Source organism: Gouania willdenowi, chromosome 16 (genome assembly GCF_900634775.1).
Source record: "Gouania willdenowi chromosome 16, fGouWil2.1, whole genome shotgun sequence".
Taxonomy (NCBI): Eukaryota; Metazoa; Chordata; class Actinopteri; order Blenniiformes; family Gobiesocidae; genus Gouania; species Gouania willdenowi.
This window is the reverse complement of record NC_041059.1, coordinates 29,569,813-29,584,399: the sequence shown is the minus strand read 5'-3', so window position 1 is coordinate 29,584,399 and position 14,587 is coordinate 29,569,813. Positions and strand designations below refer to the sequence as shown.

The window sequence follows — 14,587 nt, the reverse complement described above, 5'->3', positions numbered from 1 at the left end:
TATATTTTATATATTATCAGTGTCACTCACAAACCAAGATGAGATGCCTCCGTATTTACTCCCATAAACATAGTGTATTCCTGCATGTGCACTGTTAACCCTTCCTGTTCTAAGGAAGAGTTGAAACTCCTGCTCCGGGGCCATAGCAGTTGGAAAGCAGGACGCGGGACTCCTTTTCTGGGATAAACACCTGTAGCTTTTACAGTATTTGACACTATCATGTCCAGTTTCTTGCTAGACCTGCTCCGGACACACACTCTTGTTCGCTCCCTTCCTCACGGACACCGGTAAAGCCACCTATGCACCAAACTTTTAACTTGGTCGCTTCAAGGTCGCATTTGGTTCATATTCCAAACTGATAGAAGATGCATTACATGTGTAATATGAACGAGCACACAAAAAAATCCAATTTTTCAAAAATATCCGAAATGAGCATCAAAACCTGCAGTGTGAATGTGGCCTTTAGTCTCCACAGTTACTACCTTGTTTTCAAATATTGCATAATTTCAAACATTGATTGTATTTTCAGTGCTGCCACTTCTTACCAAGCTGCCTCTTGGCCTCTGTCCAGGAAGGCTCCCTGCCCAGGAGGGTCATAACCGCCTGCATCACAGTCTCCACCAGTGCTGGAGGTCGTCCATAGGATTTGATCTCTGTCATGTCCCTCTTATTCAGAGACTCCAGAGCCTTTGTGGATAAAGAACATCAAGGATGTATGTCAGGATGGCACTAAGTTGGAAATAATGTAAAATGCTGGCCACCACTCGATGTTGAGCACATGAGCACATATTATAGAGAGGTGACATACCTTCATGGCCTCCTCTAATGCAGGAAGAGCCTCGTCCAGATCTCTCTGTGCATTCTCCGCCAAGGCTTTGCACTCTAACTCCTCGGCTGCAATCTTATCACTATTAGCACTAACCATCTAAACAGAAGCAGACAAATTAACATAGATGAACAACTTATTGATTTAGTAACTCCTGACTCCTTTCATATTTCGATAATCAATATATCTGTCTTATCTATTGATTATCTAGCATTAAACATTTCTTTCTCTTTGGAATCAAGTCCATATTTGACTTTGAAAATCTTACCATTTGCTGCGTGTCAGCCTCTTTCTTTTGTTGTAAAATGATGGATAAGTAGTTGTTACACTCCTTCTGAAACTCCACCACCTGCTTCTTGGCTTCCTCGAGCTCCACAGTCATGACCTCCACTTTCTCGCGGGTGTCATTGATTTTGAGAAGTCCGTTACGCAGCTTGCTAACTTGCTCCCCTAACTCAATACGTTTCTCAGCCAAGAGTCTGGATTCAAACAAAACTTTAAGATTACAGACAATCAGTAACAGATGCTAATTGAAATTAATGAAGAGCAATGTGTAAGACACCCTTTGATGCATCTCTGTGTATGAGGGAAAAAATTATGTTCAAGCAAGAATAACTGTGCAAGAAAGTAATAGTAATAAAGTTTACTTTTTGTATCCAGACACCAGCTCCAGGTAGTTGGTGGGTGTGACATAATTATGTCTTCTCAGCTCTATCTTCATCCTCTCGGAGATCTGAGTCACAGACTGGTGTGTGTTGACAAAAATGCTGGCCAATTTTGTTTGGATCTATCAAAGAGAAAATATTTGCTGATGTAAAGTGCACTGTTGTAGAAAAGTTAAAATAACATGTAGTGTCACATAAGAATATAAATGTTATTTAAAGTGCTGAAAATGACTTTTATTTTTATATTATAGATCCTCTTCATCTTTTCACTTCTGCGCTTCTTTTCACTCTGTATGTGTATGCCTTACCCCGTCCACTGGGCCCAAGTCCAGCCCATCCAAGTACCTCTCAGCTACTTCCAGGAGAGCATCTTTGGGCCATTCACAGAACCAGTCGATAGTGGTGCAATTGACCAGTGCAGGGTATTGGAGGAGGCGATTCCTATTATGCAAGCAATCCATTACAAAACTGAGTCAGATTTTCAGGGGGAACACAGTCTGCAAAGAAGGATATCAGCTAGGGCTGGGCGATATATCGAATATACTCGATATATCGCAGCTTGTAGTCTGTGCGGTGTTGAAAATGACCATACCGTTAAACTCGCGGACTTTTTTTTTTTTTTTTTTTTTTAAATATCTTAGTGGCCATTATGCACAAAAGGTGCACTTAAATTTAGTGTTGTTTTGAAATGTCATCTTAATGACATCATGCACAAGAGGGCACTATTTGTTTTTAAAATATTGTAGTGGCATTATGTACAAAAAGTGCACTTTAATTTTGTGTTTTGAAATGCCATGTGAGTTGCATCCTGCACTAATGTCTTGTTTTGAAATGTCTCTGTGACAATTTTGCACAGAACGTGCACTTTCTGTTGACAATTTTATGTTTGAGCCACTCACTGTTTAATAAATACAGTTATGTCAACTTTGACTTAGTTGTGATATCCCCTTTTTTGCATGAAAGTTTAAAATTGGCATATATTAATGCAGTATGATCAAGAATGTTTTAATGTAGACATATAGAATCATCATACTGGTGTGATTTTGTGCATCAAAGTGTTAATTCAAGGGTAATGCAAAATATCGAGATATATATCGTGTATCGTGACATGGCCTAAAAATATCGCGGTATTTATAAAAGGCCATATCGCCCAGCCCTAATATCAGCCTGCAACAGCACCAGAAAACACCAAAAATGCTTTTATCAAAGATACAAAGTGCTTTTTTTTTCTCCACATACAGTTGAGAATTGCCAAAAATTCAGCAGAGGATGCTGTGTAGTTTGCCAGACTACCTTTACTTCCTGCCTGGGCTTGCCATTACACATATAACAGTGGGGAAAATTCAAGTTTACAGTTCTTGTCAATTGAATTACAATCCTACTATTGTACAGTTTCATTTAGTAGATGCTTTTTTCCAAAGTGATGTACAACACAAGCAAGAATTTAGACTGGAGTAAAAATGTGATTAAATTTTGCTTGGCCGCAAGTGCTGCCATCTAGTAGAATAAGTGTTTTAATTTTTTTGTTTATTTTGGGAACATTTGGGAACAACAGAGGAGAAGAGTCTAGCTAGAGGTTTAGAGCCATGCTGGGCTGGGAAAACCAGGAATCTTTCAAAGGCAGTGCGTAGCGGGTGAGAGGGAGTGCAGATCTGGATGAGAGATTCTATGCATGCAGGAGCCACACTTGTCACTGTTTTGTAAGCGAGAAGCAGAATTTTGAATTTGATTCGAGCTGCTACTGAAAGCCAGTGAAGAAAATTAAACAGCGGGATGATGTGCTGTTTTGGGTTGGCTAAAGACCAGACGTGCTCCTGCATTCTGGATCATCTGCAGAGGTTTAAATGTGCACGCAGTGAGGCCTACAAGAAGGGAGTTGCAGTAGTGAATGCATGAAATCAAGAGGGCTTGTACCAGAAGCTGTGTGGCCTGTTGTGTCAGGTAGGGTTTGATCCTCCTGATGTTATAGAAGGCATATTGACAAGACTGAGAAATTTGACACCCAGATTACTGGCAGCGTTTGTGGACACAATTAGATTGGATTCAAGCCGGGCACTGATCTGTGGTTGAACTAAGAGACAAGCGGAGAAGACAATGTTGAAAGTGGCGTTCCTTCATCCATGTGGAGATATCAGCCAGTCTGACTGTCGTCACCATAGCAGTGGTAGAAGAAGCCATGGGAGCGGATAACTGCAGCAAGTGAGGTGGTCTATAATGCAAAGAATAGGGGACTAAGCACTGACCCCTGAGGTACCCCTGTCGATAAGCCATGTGATCCAGACACTTCTCCACGTCATTACACTGTGAAGGTAGGACTTGAACCACAACAGGACAGATCCTGAGATGCCAAATTCAGAAAGTGTGGAGACGAGAATTTGATGGTTCACGGTGTCAAAGGCAGCAGACAGGTCCAGCAACAGTAGGACAGGGGACTGAACAGCAGCTCTAGCCAGTCGCAGTGATTCTGTGACTGACAGGAGTGCAGTTACGTGGAATGGTCACGTCTGAAGCCAGATGGATAGGAGTCAGTCAGGTTGTTGTTCTGAAGATGTTGTTACCATATTATATGTAACCATGTGACAGTTTAACCTACAAAAATGATGCATGTGTGCCTGTGTGTAAATGAAAATCTGATGATGATGTTAACTTGGATATTTTGCACCAGAGCATACGCACCTGAATCCTTCTCCCACTGGGCTCATACACAGCACAATGTGAAGGTTGTTCCTGACTCTCTCAATCAGGTAGCGGAACAAGGACTCAGGAGTCTCCAGGACATTGTCTTTCCTTGCAGAGTCTGAAAGGGCGTTACACACCTGCAGGCAAACCGGTGACTTATTTCAATGTGAGAAAGATTTTTTTAATAATTTTTTTTTCTTTCAATGACGGAGCCAACCAGTAAAAGTCCTTTGCTGAAACAAAAGTTTGTTTTACAGTTTTAAGTTACAAACCTCGACAAACTCCTCCTGCTTGTAAAGATTTGGAACCTCTCCAGAGCTCAGGATGTTATTAATGTCCTCGAGGAAGGACTTGTCTACAATCTGCATGTCATTGAAAAGGAAAACAGTGGGCTTGTTGTCCACTCCAGCCAAACGGTACAACTTCTTGATGTCTAACAAAAAGAAAAAGCACATGATGGATATGATTCTGATATTTCCTGGATTTGATGTATGGCGGTTGTGTGTTTGATCTCACCTTCTCTAAACTCCTGTTTGCGGTACTGTTTGGTGACTTCTACTTGAAATACCTGGTACTCACAGATGAAAGCAGCTATCTTTGACAAACTCTGTCTCCAGAGCCTCCAATGCCAACCAGCAGCATGTTTCCTCTGAGCTGACTGATCACCCGGACAACACGGGTAACTGAGGAGGAAAACACACTCATTCATACTAGGGATGTAACGATTAATCGTAAGGCAGTTAAAAATCGATTCATAGGTATCACGATTCACATCGATACTGTGAAAATTGAATTGCAGTACTTTTTTTATCCAGAAGTGTTTGGCGGCAGGCGGAATCTGCTAATATTTTCTTTCTGGCCGCCTTCTACTTTAAACATATTCATAAATGAATTCCTTACCCCTTTAGTACCAAAAATATCTGTAATATTACGTGAATATCTGTAAAAGTCACGTTTTTCCATTAGCTCTGTCTGCTAGCATAAAATCTCTTCTTCACTGCAAGGATATCTGCATGCCAACCGACCACTGGTTACCAGCGCCCTCTGCTGGTCCAAACTAATATCTGATGTAAATACAGTGCAGACTGTTTTTTATAGTCCAATTGTTAAGGCACAAAATACATTTTCAGTTGCACTTTTAAAAAGAAAAAGAACTATTATGCAGTTTTGCATTGTTAGCTATAGAACCATAATTTAAATTAACAGGCTTCTTCCTCATTTGTATTTTTCCTTTATTTATTTCATTCAAGATTTATTTTTAGTTAAATTGCATTGTTTTGAATAGTTTACCAAGGGATTCTTTTGACAATAAAAAATAAAAGGAAAACAGTATAGTTTTTTATAGTTTTTCCCCCAAAATTAAAGGAATATTTTTCAGTCATCATTTTTCTTCAGTCCCATTTTGTAAAATAAATCGTGAGTGAATCGTATCGTGAACCCAGTATCGTGAATCGAATTGTATCGGGAGTTGAGAGAATCGTTACATCCCTAATTATGCATACATTTAGCAACAAATCTTTTCATAGCATTCTTAGCATTTTTTAAATAAAGGTTGACTTTTGATTCATCCTCCAATATAGAAGGCAGAATGCATTGGAGCTAAGTGCTAACAGACTGCAAGCACATTGGCATCAGTGTGTACTGAGGAGGAAAGTGCATGATATATACGATGTTTATTTGTATGTCCTGTGCTCAGACATACTGTGTTCAATGGCATCCCTAAACAGCACCAGGTTCATGGGTACAACACCAGGTGCCAGATTGTAATCCTCCAGTTGAACTTCCATGAACTTCTTCAGACCCTTTATGTCTAGAAGGTCTTCATAGACAGACGAGTCACTCATGAAATCACCTGAATTCCACACAAACAAAAGCAAACACAAAGAAAGACGTTAAGCTGATATAACACAATCCCTTACCTCATATACATAGTGGGCACATGTAGATACATTGGGCACATCTTTGCCCAGTAGAGCAGTACCAAATATTGGTGGTTGTTTATTTGGACAGATGCCATGAAAAGTCACATCGAAAAGGGATCCGAGTTTTTCCTCCAGTATGGTATTGAATACATCCATGTCTCTGTGACTGACAAGTCGATCAGCAAAAACCCTGGAGTTGATTATAAAAGAGGTACATCATAAAACTACTACAAAATCTGCTTTTCGTCAGCCACAGGGGAGAGATAATGATGTGTTCAAGTGCAAACCATATGATTGACACATTAAAAAAAAAGTGTTACTACCTGAAGCACTCATGGATCCAAAGTCGGGTCATGGCATTTCTGGTGTCATGGAAATCTGGATGAGCTCTAAGCAGGCCCTGAAACACCTAGTGAACAGGTCACAAGAAGATAAGAAAAGCAGCTAACAATATCACAATAACTACTAATTAAGCAGATTAAAAAATACTACACATGTAAGCAATAAATACAATAATGCATTAAAAATTCAACAAACATACGTAAATGTACAACATCTTGTATATAAACATTAAAATTAGATTTTAAAAAAATACTAAGTGTTGAGTAATAGTCAATATTTCCTGAGTAAAACTGATAAATCTGATACATTATCCACTCCTGGATTAATCCACAAAGTGGAGTGTGATGATCAGGCCCTGAGTGGCTAATCGCGATGACCTAGACAATTCCCGGTGGGCCGGTCTGATGATTGGGCTGCGAGGGCCGGTGTCACGGACTGAGTTTACCTTGTACTGAAATCAATTATGAGCATATATGTGCATGCAACCCTAACCTAATTCAGTAAACTAATAAAACACGTGTCCTGTTCACTTTGAAAACAAAAATAAACAAAACTGAATTATTATTTTTTTAGCAAAAAATAATTATCCGGTAGTGCGCATGTGTATATATATATATATATATATATATATAAAACACAGTCATGTTTTCAATGCGTCCCTGCTCCAACACAGCTGGGAGACTCCTTAGCAAAGCTACTTCAGGATATCAGAAGTGTTGGAGCAGGGACACATTGAAATCCTGCACCCCACAGCCCATCATCCTTGAATCCGTACTTAATTATGCTTTCAAATAAAAATAAAAATCGGAATTAAAACCCACTTTGTCTGAATAATTAATATTGAATAATAAATGCATTATCTATGCATTTGATATGATTTGCCATCTTGTTTTTAATAAATGAAGCAGGTGATTAACTATAGCTGAAGTTAGTGTTGTGGTCATGTCTAAAGATCTCATGTTCATCCATTCTAGTTCTCTTATAAGTGATGCAGATATAAAATAAATGTAATGAATTATGAAAAATAGAAAATGTTTTTTCTTTGCAATGTATTAATAAAGATCTGTATTACTGTTCTAAAATATGTGATTGCAAAATGTATAGTATTTTCTATGAGATTTAAAAATAGTCCTGAGTAGTCCAATTTTTTGTTTGTTTTTCAAAAAAAGGTTGCACTTTTTTTTTTTTTACCCTTTTTTTGATTTTTAGCATTTTGTCACAATGGGGGGCCCTGAGAGTTTTTCATGTTTCTAAGTAGGGTACAGCAGAAAAGGTTTGTAACCACTGCCTTCATTGATAAGCGTAGATTCTGATTTTTTGAAAAGGATGTGTTGTAAAGGCTAATGTTGGAGATATGCGCTCATCTTGAAATAATTCTACATTTTGAAGCAACCCTTACCTGCACTGAATTGAAGTATTTTAGAACAATCCACTGAAATATAAGACTTTACAGAACAGCTTGCTATTGTAAACTCAACATGTAAGGTTAAAACATGGTTTTTATAATAATATGTTTTGATCTAAAGTGGGCTGGTTTGAGGTATGAAGTTCCAGGGCTGAAAATGAGTCCCACTCCAGCCCTGGTGATGATCATAACATGTTTTCTTGTTCTCAAGTAGAACCCCTGGCTATAAAAAGCCTGGTAGGAAAAAAAAAGTTTGTCCAAAGCAAAGATGCCACAACTGCCACTAGCATATGCCAACATCGTCATGTGATCTTCATGCACAATAACCACTTGTCCACATACAGCCAGGATCACTCAGAACTGTCTGATCAACAACAACATTACAGTGTTAGACTTGGCCCCCATACTCGCCCGATTTAAACCCCATTAAACTTCTTTGGTAGGTTCTTGATCAATGAGTACATTAGCAGAATCACCCACCAACAACTCACTAGGAGCCCCCAAATGCACAGTGGCTGGGTGGGAAAAAATTCTACAGAGACAGATCAACAATCTGGTCACGTCAATGCAGCGATAGGTACAGGCCCTTCTGGCGCCAAACAGCAGACGCTACTGACGTGTGATCGAGAATTTAGAACACTTTTTTTATGCTTGCCATTGTCCTTGTCTGAATTGTCTATTCTGGAATTGTATATATTACTTCATTGATATGGTAAAATGTAATCATAAAATTATGAATATATTATAATGTTTTTAATGCCTTTTTGTATACAATGTAATATGTTACTGATGTGAGGCTTGATAAGCTGTCGGCACTTTGATCACTGTGTTCTTTGAGCACCTTGGAGATGTCCCTGAGGTTAAAGAGGTAGTGTATCTTGGCTGGAGTGGGGAGAAAACAAGCAGTGACAGCATTATACAGCTCCAAGGTGGCCTGGGTCAAGATGTTTCCAATGGGCTTCACATCCTCCCTGAAGCTCTGCAGCTTTTGGTTAATCATGGTGCTGAAGATGCATTTAATCTGGGACTCCTGGACACAGGGAGATAAAGTTTCAGAGGGGAAATTTAAAATGTTTTTTTTTATAAAGACTAGAGAGGTCAGCTCACATTTGGGAAGGTCAAATTGATGAGGTTAAATCGACTCTGTAAGCGGGGAGAGATGCACATCCTCCCTCCACCAGGAGGCCCCATGGCTGCCATCAAGAACATGTCCTGAAGTACACAGCACACATATTTGAATGAAACAACAGTTCATAAAAGTGCACCTGCACCTTTCCTTACCTTTACAACTTTTTGGGTCTGTTTCTGGCGGTCGTACCAGAAGCCATAATCAATCCAGAGGCGCAGCAGTTCCAGAGGTGGCTGGGAGCCGAAGAGGTCGTGGGCTGGCATGTTGAGGTCATCCAGGAAGCACAACAGGCGTTTCCCACCAGCTGGAACAAACACTCCTTTCGTTCTTTTTTCTACACGGCTCTCTATTATCGCTTGGATGTTATTAGAGGAGGTCTGTAGTCATGGGGCAGATGATGGACTCATCAACAAACAAGAATGTTTTCACTTTGAACACTTAAGATCAACTTGTGTCCAAAATATTTTAAGAAATGGGGTAAATTAGCCCTTTTCAGAATACCATTACTATCTGTTTATTAAGAAATACTTCAATAATAAGCCATTGGTTACATATTGTGGAGAACTGTTTGCCTGGATGCTGATTACCAAATGCGTACATACTCATTATGTTGATTCTGTTCATAGATTGCTGTAAACTAATTAGTTCTTATTAAATAGAAGGTTTCGTATAAAAAATGAATAGTGTTTTGTTTATTTTTTGTTTTTGTAGAATAGGATTATTGAAATGCTTTTCTGTCATTCTAATAGAACAGAGATTACCTACATGGAGCACCTACCTGTGAAGACATGTTGATAGTCAGGGCAGACCACTCGTTATCAAGACCCTGCAGAACACTTTGGGCTACTGAGGTTTTTCCAGTACCAACTGGTCCAGTTAACAGCACTGGGAACTGATTCAACACCAAGGCATTAACCAGCAAGTTGTTGCGCACAGTATCCACTGTAGGGACCATAATCTTGTAAAAAGGGGCACTGCAGGGAGAAAGAGAGTGATCTATATATATCATGTTAAACATGTAGCACAGAATAGTAGCTCATGATAGTCACTGGATAACTTACGTAGCACTGTAGCGCCAGCCCTTTGGCAGTTTGTCCTCAAATGAAGCCCAGGTTTGTTCTATTGCGTCAACATAATATTCATATATTGTGTCCTGAAAGAGTTCAAACAAAACCAACACATGTTGTTGGATGAAATGGGATTGCAGAAATGAAAACATTGAATCATAATATTCATGCACCTAAAATGCTCTAGTTATTCCAACAAAAGTTAATCTATTCAAGCATGCAACAACCACATTAGCTGGATAATGACCTTTCTGACTCAATAGAACCCATAAAAAAACATAACAACCTGGTGTGCAGTAGATCCTTTGGGTTTTTTTTTTACCCGACACCTCCCTTTCATGATACAACTTGTACTTTTGATGCTTTATTATCACACTATCCTGTCATCCCACCTTCACTATTTAAGGCCTGGATTTGCACCAAGATGCATTTGGAGAACATTACTAATGATGTGTAGACTACTTAGATTAAAGGTGCAGTCTGCAACTCTCATAAAAGTGACTTTTTGTCATATTTACTGAAGCTGTCACTATGTAAGGACAGCTTTACATGAAACTAGTGGTTTGTGTGGAAAAAACAGGCTCATTGAGTCCCCCCTGCTGCTCCTGCAGCCTTTGGCAGATTGCCAGAATGCACCGCGACCGAGCAAAAACAACCAATCAAAGCCAGGATTGTGTTTGATGGGCTGTCTGACATCTGTTGCTCACAGGCCCCGCCCCTTTCCAGGGCTGGAGCGCCGTCTTTTTTACAGTGTATGGTCTGGAAGAGTAGAAGATGGAATTGGTGACTTTTCTGCTTGAAAGCTAATTACTGCTGCTTGATTTACATTATGTTTGATTTGTATGTGTTGTTCATGTGCGCGCAGCAGCCTTTGTGTGAGCTGCTGTAAGTGACACTGTATTGTTGCTGCTGCTGCCTGAGGTGTGTGCACATTGGAAAGAGAGAAGTGCTGCAGTATAATATGCTTTTTTAACAGAGCATGTTATATTACTGTGATGTTGCTGTCGGATTAACGTGAGCTTGTTAGCTCCTCTGAGGGAGGGACTTTGGCAAGTTTGGAGGCAGGGCAAGACAGCAGCGGCGAAGGAGGGGGAGAGAGGGATCTGAAAGTCGTGGACTGCACCTTTAAATAATGCCATCCATCCATCCATTTTCATACCCGCTTATTCCCGTTTAACAGGGTAGTGGGGGTCTGCCGGTGCCAATCTCCGGCTCTCATAGGGCGCTGGGCGGGGGTACACCCTGGACAGGGCGCCAGGCCCCTTTAAATAATGCTCACAAACAAAATGTATGTCGTTAACTTGTAAATTAAAATGATGGTACACTGAAACCTTAGAGGGAAAGGTTCCGTCCATCCCTCGTAGAAAGTTGTCCATCTTTTTGCGGCCGTCCTCATCAACCGAGGCACAGATGGACCACACCAGGCTGAAGATGAACCACAGCTCTACCATCTTACCCAAGTTCTCAGTGTCTGATGTGTTCACCTAAGGAAAAGTGGAGCAATTGCTTATTTATTTAGTTGTCACTGGAGGTATGAAATATGGACTATAGAAGGCAAAATGCTGCCCATGTTTCATACCCCGCTGCTAGGGTTAGCCATGGATTCATAGAGGCGGCAGAGGGAGATGACACTATTGATCTCCGTGGTGGGAATCGGCTCCTTACAATGGGTCTTTTTGAAGTTCACTGTGCTCTCTATGTATTTCTCAAACAAAGGCTTCAAGTGATTCACTTCAGCCTTTGAAGAAAGGAGGCAGAAAAATGAACACGGAGTCAAACTGCTGCATCATTGTGTAAATTTAACATTAGATTAGATATATTAGTCTCTCCAAACACACCAATGTAATGAAAGTTAACAATATTTGAAGAGCTCACAGTTTTCCAATGCTTATGTCGCACGTCTGCAGTCATTTAAATCACAAATTGTTAAAAAAAACTAAATTTTTCCAAAATCCAGCTATTTTTCCCAAATTATTCCATAAAAATTTCCCCAAATTGAATAATAAAAAAAAATGGATCACAAAATGAAGGAAATTTAAAGTGAAGATCCTGAACCAACTGATATCTGTCACTTACAAACTTGACATACTGTATCATTTATATGTTGCAATGTTAACTCGGGCACAGTAATGTTGAAATTGCACATTTTCTCCATCTATAATCTGCGACCCCCCTTGAGATCAAACTGGTGCGTATTTGGCTCCTGAACTAAAATGAGTTTGCCACCCATGCTCTAGACCTGTCTGTTCAAAGTAATATCATCATACTTTGTGCCGCTTGTCCATCCAAGAGTGAACAAAGGGTTTCCATCCCAGATCTGTGTAATCATTGTAGACCATTCCACAGCGAGATACTGTTGCTGGAGAAGCCATTGCCAGGTTCTCCACTTCAAACAGCAAAGACACCTAGAACAAAAAAATACACACAATTGACCTGGCTCATTTAAATTTGATGCCAATAGAATTGAACCGAGATACAATGAACATTGATTAACTTATTATATACATTTTTTATCAAAACTGAATGTGTATGATTTAGCATCTGTAGTCTTTTGGTAGCTGTAAATCCAACAGCGAAACATCAGTTATTCCTGTAAACAAAGTGCAGCACAACCAAAGTTGAAAGTAACGGATTACAAATACTCACGTTACTGTAATTAAGTGGCTTTTTTGGGCTCTTGCACTTTTTGGGTATACAGTATTTCTGAATCAGCAATTTTACTTTAGCTGATCACGTTTTAAAAGAAGTAAAGTAATCCATTGCATTTCTACACGCCACCATTTCTGAGTAAATTATTAAATTTTGTGATTATTTTTTTATTTCTATTTTATAGTCTCATAAACTAGTCGTGCCATTTCTGATCAACCCCCAGCAAATTTGTTGGGGTTGGGGTTTCTACATATTTTGTTGTTTCCCACATGGTACATTTGGCATGGCACTGTTTTAGAGTTCATAAATGTAGTTATACTTAGAGCCTGTGATTTTTTTTATTGAATTCATTAGTGCAAGAATTGTACATTTTGACATTTTATTTTATACAGATGACTTTTTGTGAAAAATTAAATAAGTTCCTTTTTTAAATTTCTACATGAGATGTTGACTGTATGCAAAGGAACCGTGCCAAGATTTATGACCAAAAATAAACGTGGGGGGCGAAAGTAACTTGTAACTTTTACTTTGATTACTATTTAATTGAGCTACTTTTTACTTGTTCTTGAGTATTTTTTGTATGACTTACTTGTAACAGTACTTCTGCTTGAGTAGGATATATCAGTACTCTTTACACATCAAAGCACCAACATCAGTAATGTACTAATTGTGTACCAGACTATACATTACATTATTTCCTGTTTTTGTGTCATCAAAAAAAGTCTTTTTCTTTTTTCGTTTGGCACTGTCAGCTTTACGGTCACAGCGTGATGGGGGCATGTGAGCTCAGCAGAGACAGAGGTAATCATTGCAACCTGTGGCTTTTCATACAATGAAGCCTAAATTGTCCGTTGTTTGCTTCCCACCTGCTCAGGCATGGAGATTCTTTCTCCGTTGATAAGTGTAAGAACCTTGTTGTCATCCATGACAGAGTTCATACTCTCAATCCACAGCGTATCCGCAGGCCCGTCAAACACAATCCACTTTTCAGCTGGTTTTTCATCTAGCATGTGAGAAAGAGATACAGAATGTGACATGCACGTATCCAGTCATCCATTTTCTGACCTGCTTGCTCCTTTTTAGGGACAGATACAAATTCTATTGTTATAACTAAATAGTTGTATCTTTATTGACTTAACTACCGGTACTGCCATGGAGGCATGTTTTTTACTTCCAATAGTTTGAAATTTGAGCCAGAAGATTTGTCAAAAAAAGAGAATCTGTATTTTTTTTTTTTTTTAAAGTAGTGATTTTTGCTTCAATTATTAAGAATTGATGGAAAGCTTTTTCAATTTTATAAAAAAGAAACAAAAAAAAAACACATCAATTGGTTATTCACTTAGAAGTACTATTTCCCTACAACACAGTCTGTGAAGCTTTGTTCTAGATTAGGATGTGTGCAAATTAAAGGTCCAGAATTATGCTATTTGCACTAGGGATGTATTGATTCACTCAACTCCCGATACAATTCGATTCACGATACTGGGTTCACAATACGATTCTCTCACAATTTATTTTACAAAATGAGACTGTAGACAAATGATGACTGAAAAATATTCTTTTATTTTATTCGGGAAAATACTAGAAAATACTGTACTATTTTCCTTTTATTTTTCATTGTCAAAAGAATCCCTTGATAAACTATTCAAAACAATGCAATTTAACTGAAAATCAATCCTGAATGAAATAAATAAAGGAATAATACAAATGAAGAAGAAGCCTATTAATTTAAATTCTGGTTCTATAGTAAACAATGCAAAACTGCATAATAGTTTTCTTTCTAAAAGTGCAACTGAAAAGGTATTTTGGGCCTTAACAATTGTACTTCAAAAAACAGTCACTGTACTATATTTACATCAGATATTTGTTTGGACCAGCAGAGGGCACTCGTAACCCAGTGGTC

At 38.9% G+C, this 14,587-nt stretch overlaps 1 protein-coding gene across 1 annotated transcript in view; it reads right to left on the bottom strand.

Moving 5' to 3' along the window:
- Positions 1 to 14,587, bottom strand: part of dnah2 (dynein, axonemal, heavy chain 2) — a 63,821-nt gene that overhangs the window by 20,380 nt on the left and 28,854 nt on the right. The window contains 21 exon segments of the mRNA XM_028470712.1: positions 546 to 687; positions 809 to 925; positions 1,095 to 1,305; positions 1,474 to 1,613; positions 1,800 to 1,932; positions 4,168 to 4,307; positions 4,443 to 4,603; positions 4,687 to 4,782; positions 4,785 to 4,853; positions 5,873 to 6,022; positions 6,152 to 6,282; positions 6,416 to 6,501; positions 8,681 to 8,869; positions 8,947 to 9,051; positions 9,121 to 9,345; positions 9,747 to 9,942; positions 10,030 to 10,121; positions 11,367 to 11,519; positions 11,615 to 11,773; positions 12,303 to 12,440; positions 13,551 to 13,687. Of these exon segments, the coding sequence (XP_028326513.1) occupies positions 546 to 687; positions 809 to 925; positions 1,095 to 1,305; positions 1,474 to 1,613; positions 1,800 to 1,932; positions 4,168 to 4,307; positions 4,443 to 4,603; positions 4,687 to 4,782; positions 4,785 to 4,853; positions 5,873 to 6,022; positions 6,152 to 6,282; positions 6,416 to 6,501; positions 8,681 to 8,869; positions 8,947 to 9,051; positions 9,121 to 9,345; positions 9,747 to 9,942; positions 10,030 to 10,121; positions 11,367 to 11,519; positions 11,615 to 11,773; positions 12,303 to 12,440; positions 13,551 to 13,687 (2,970 nt within the window).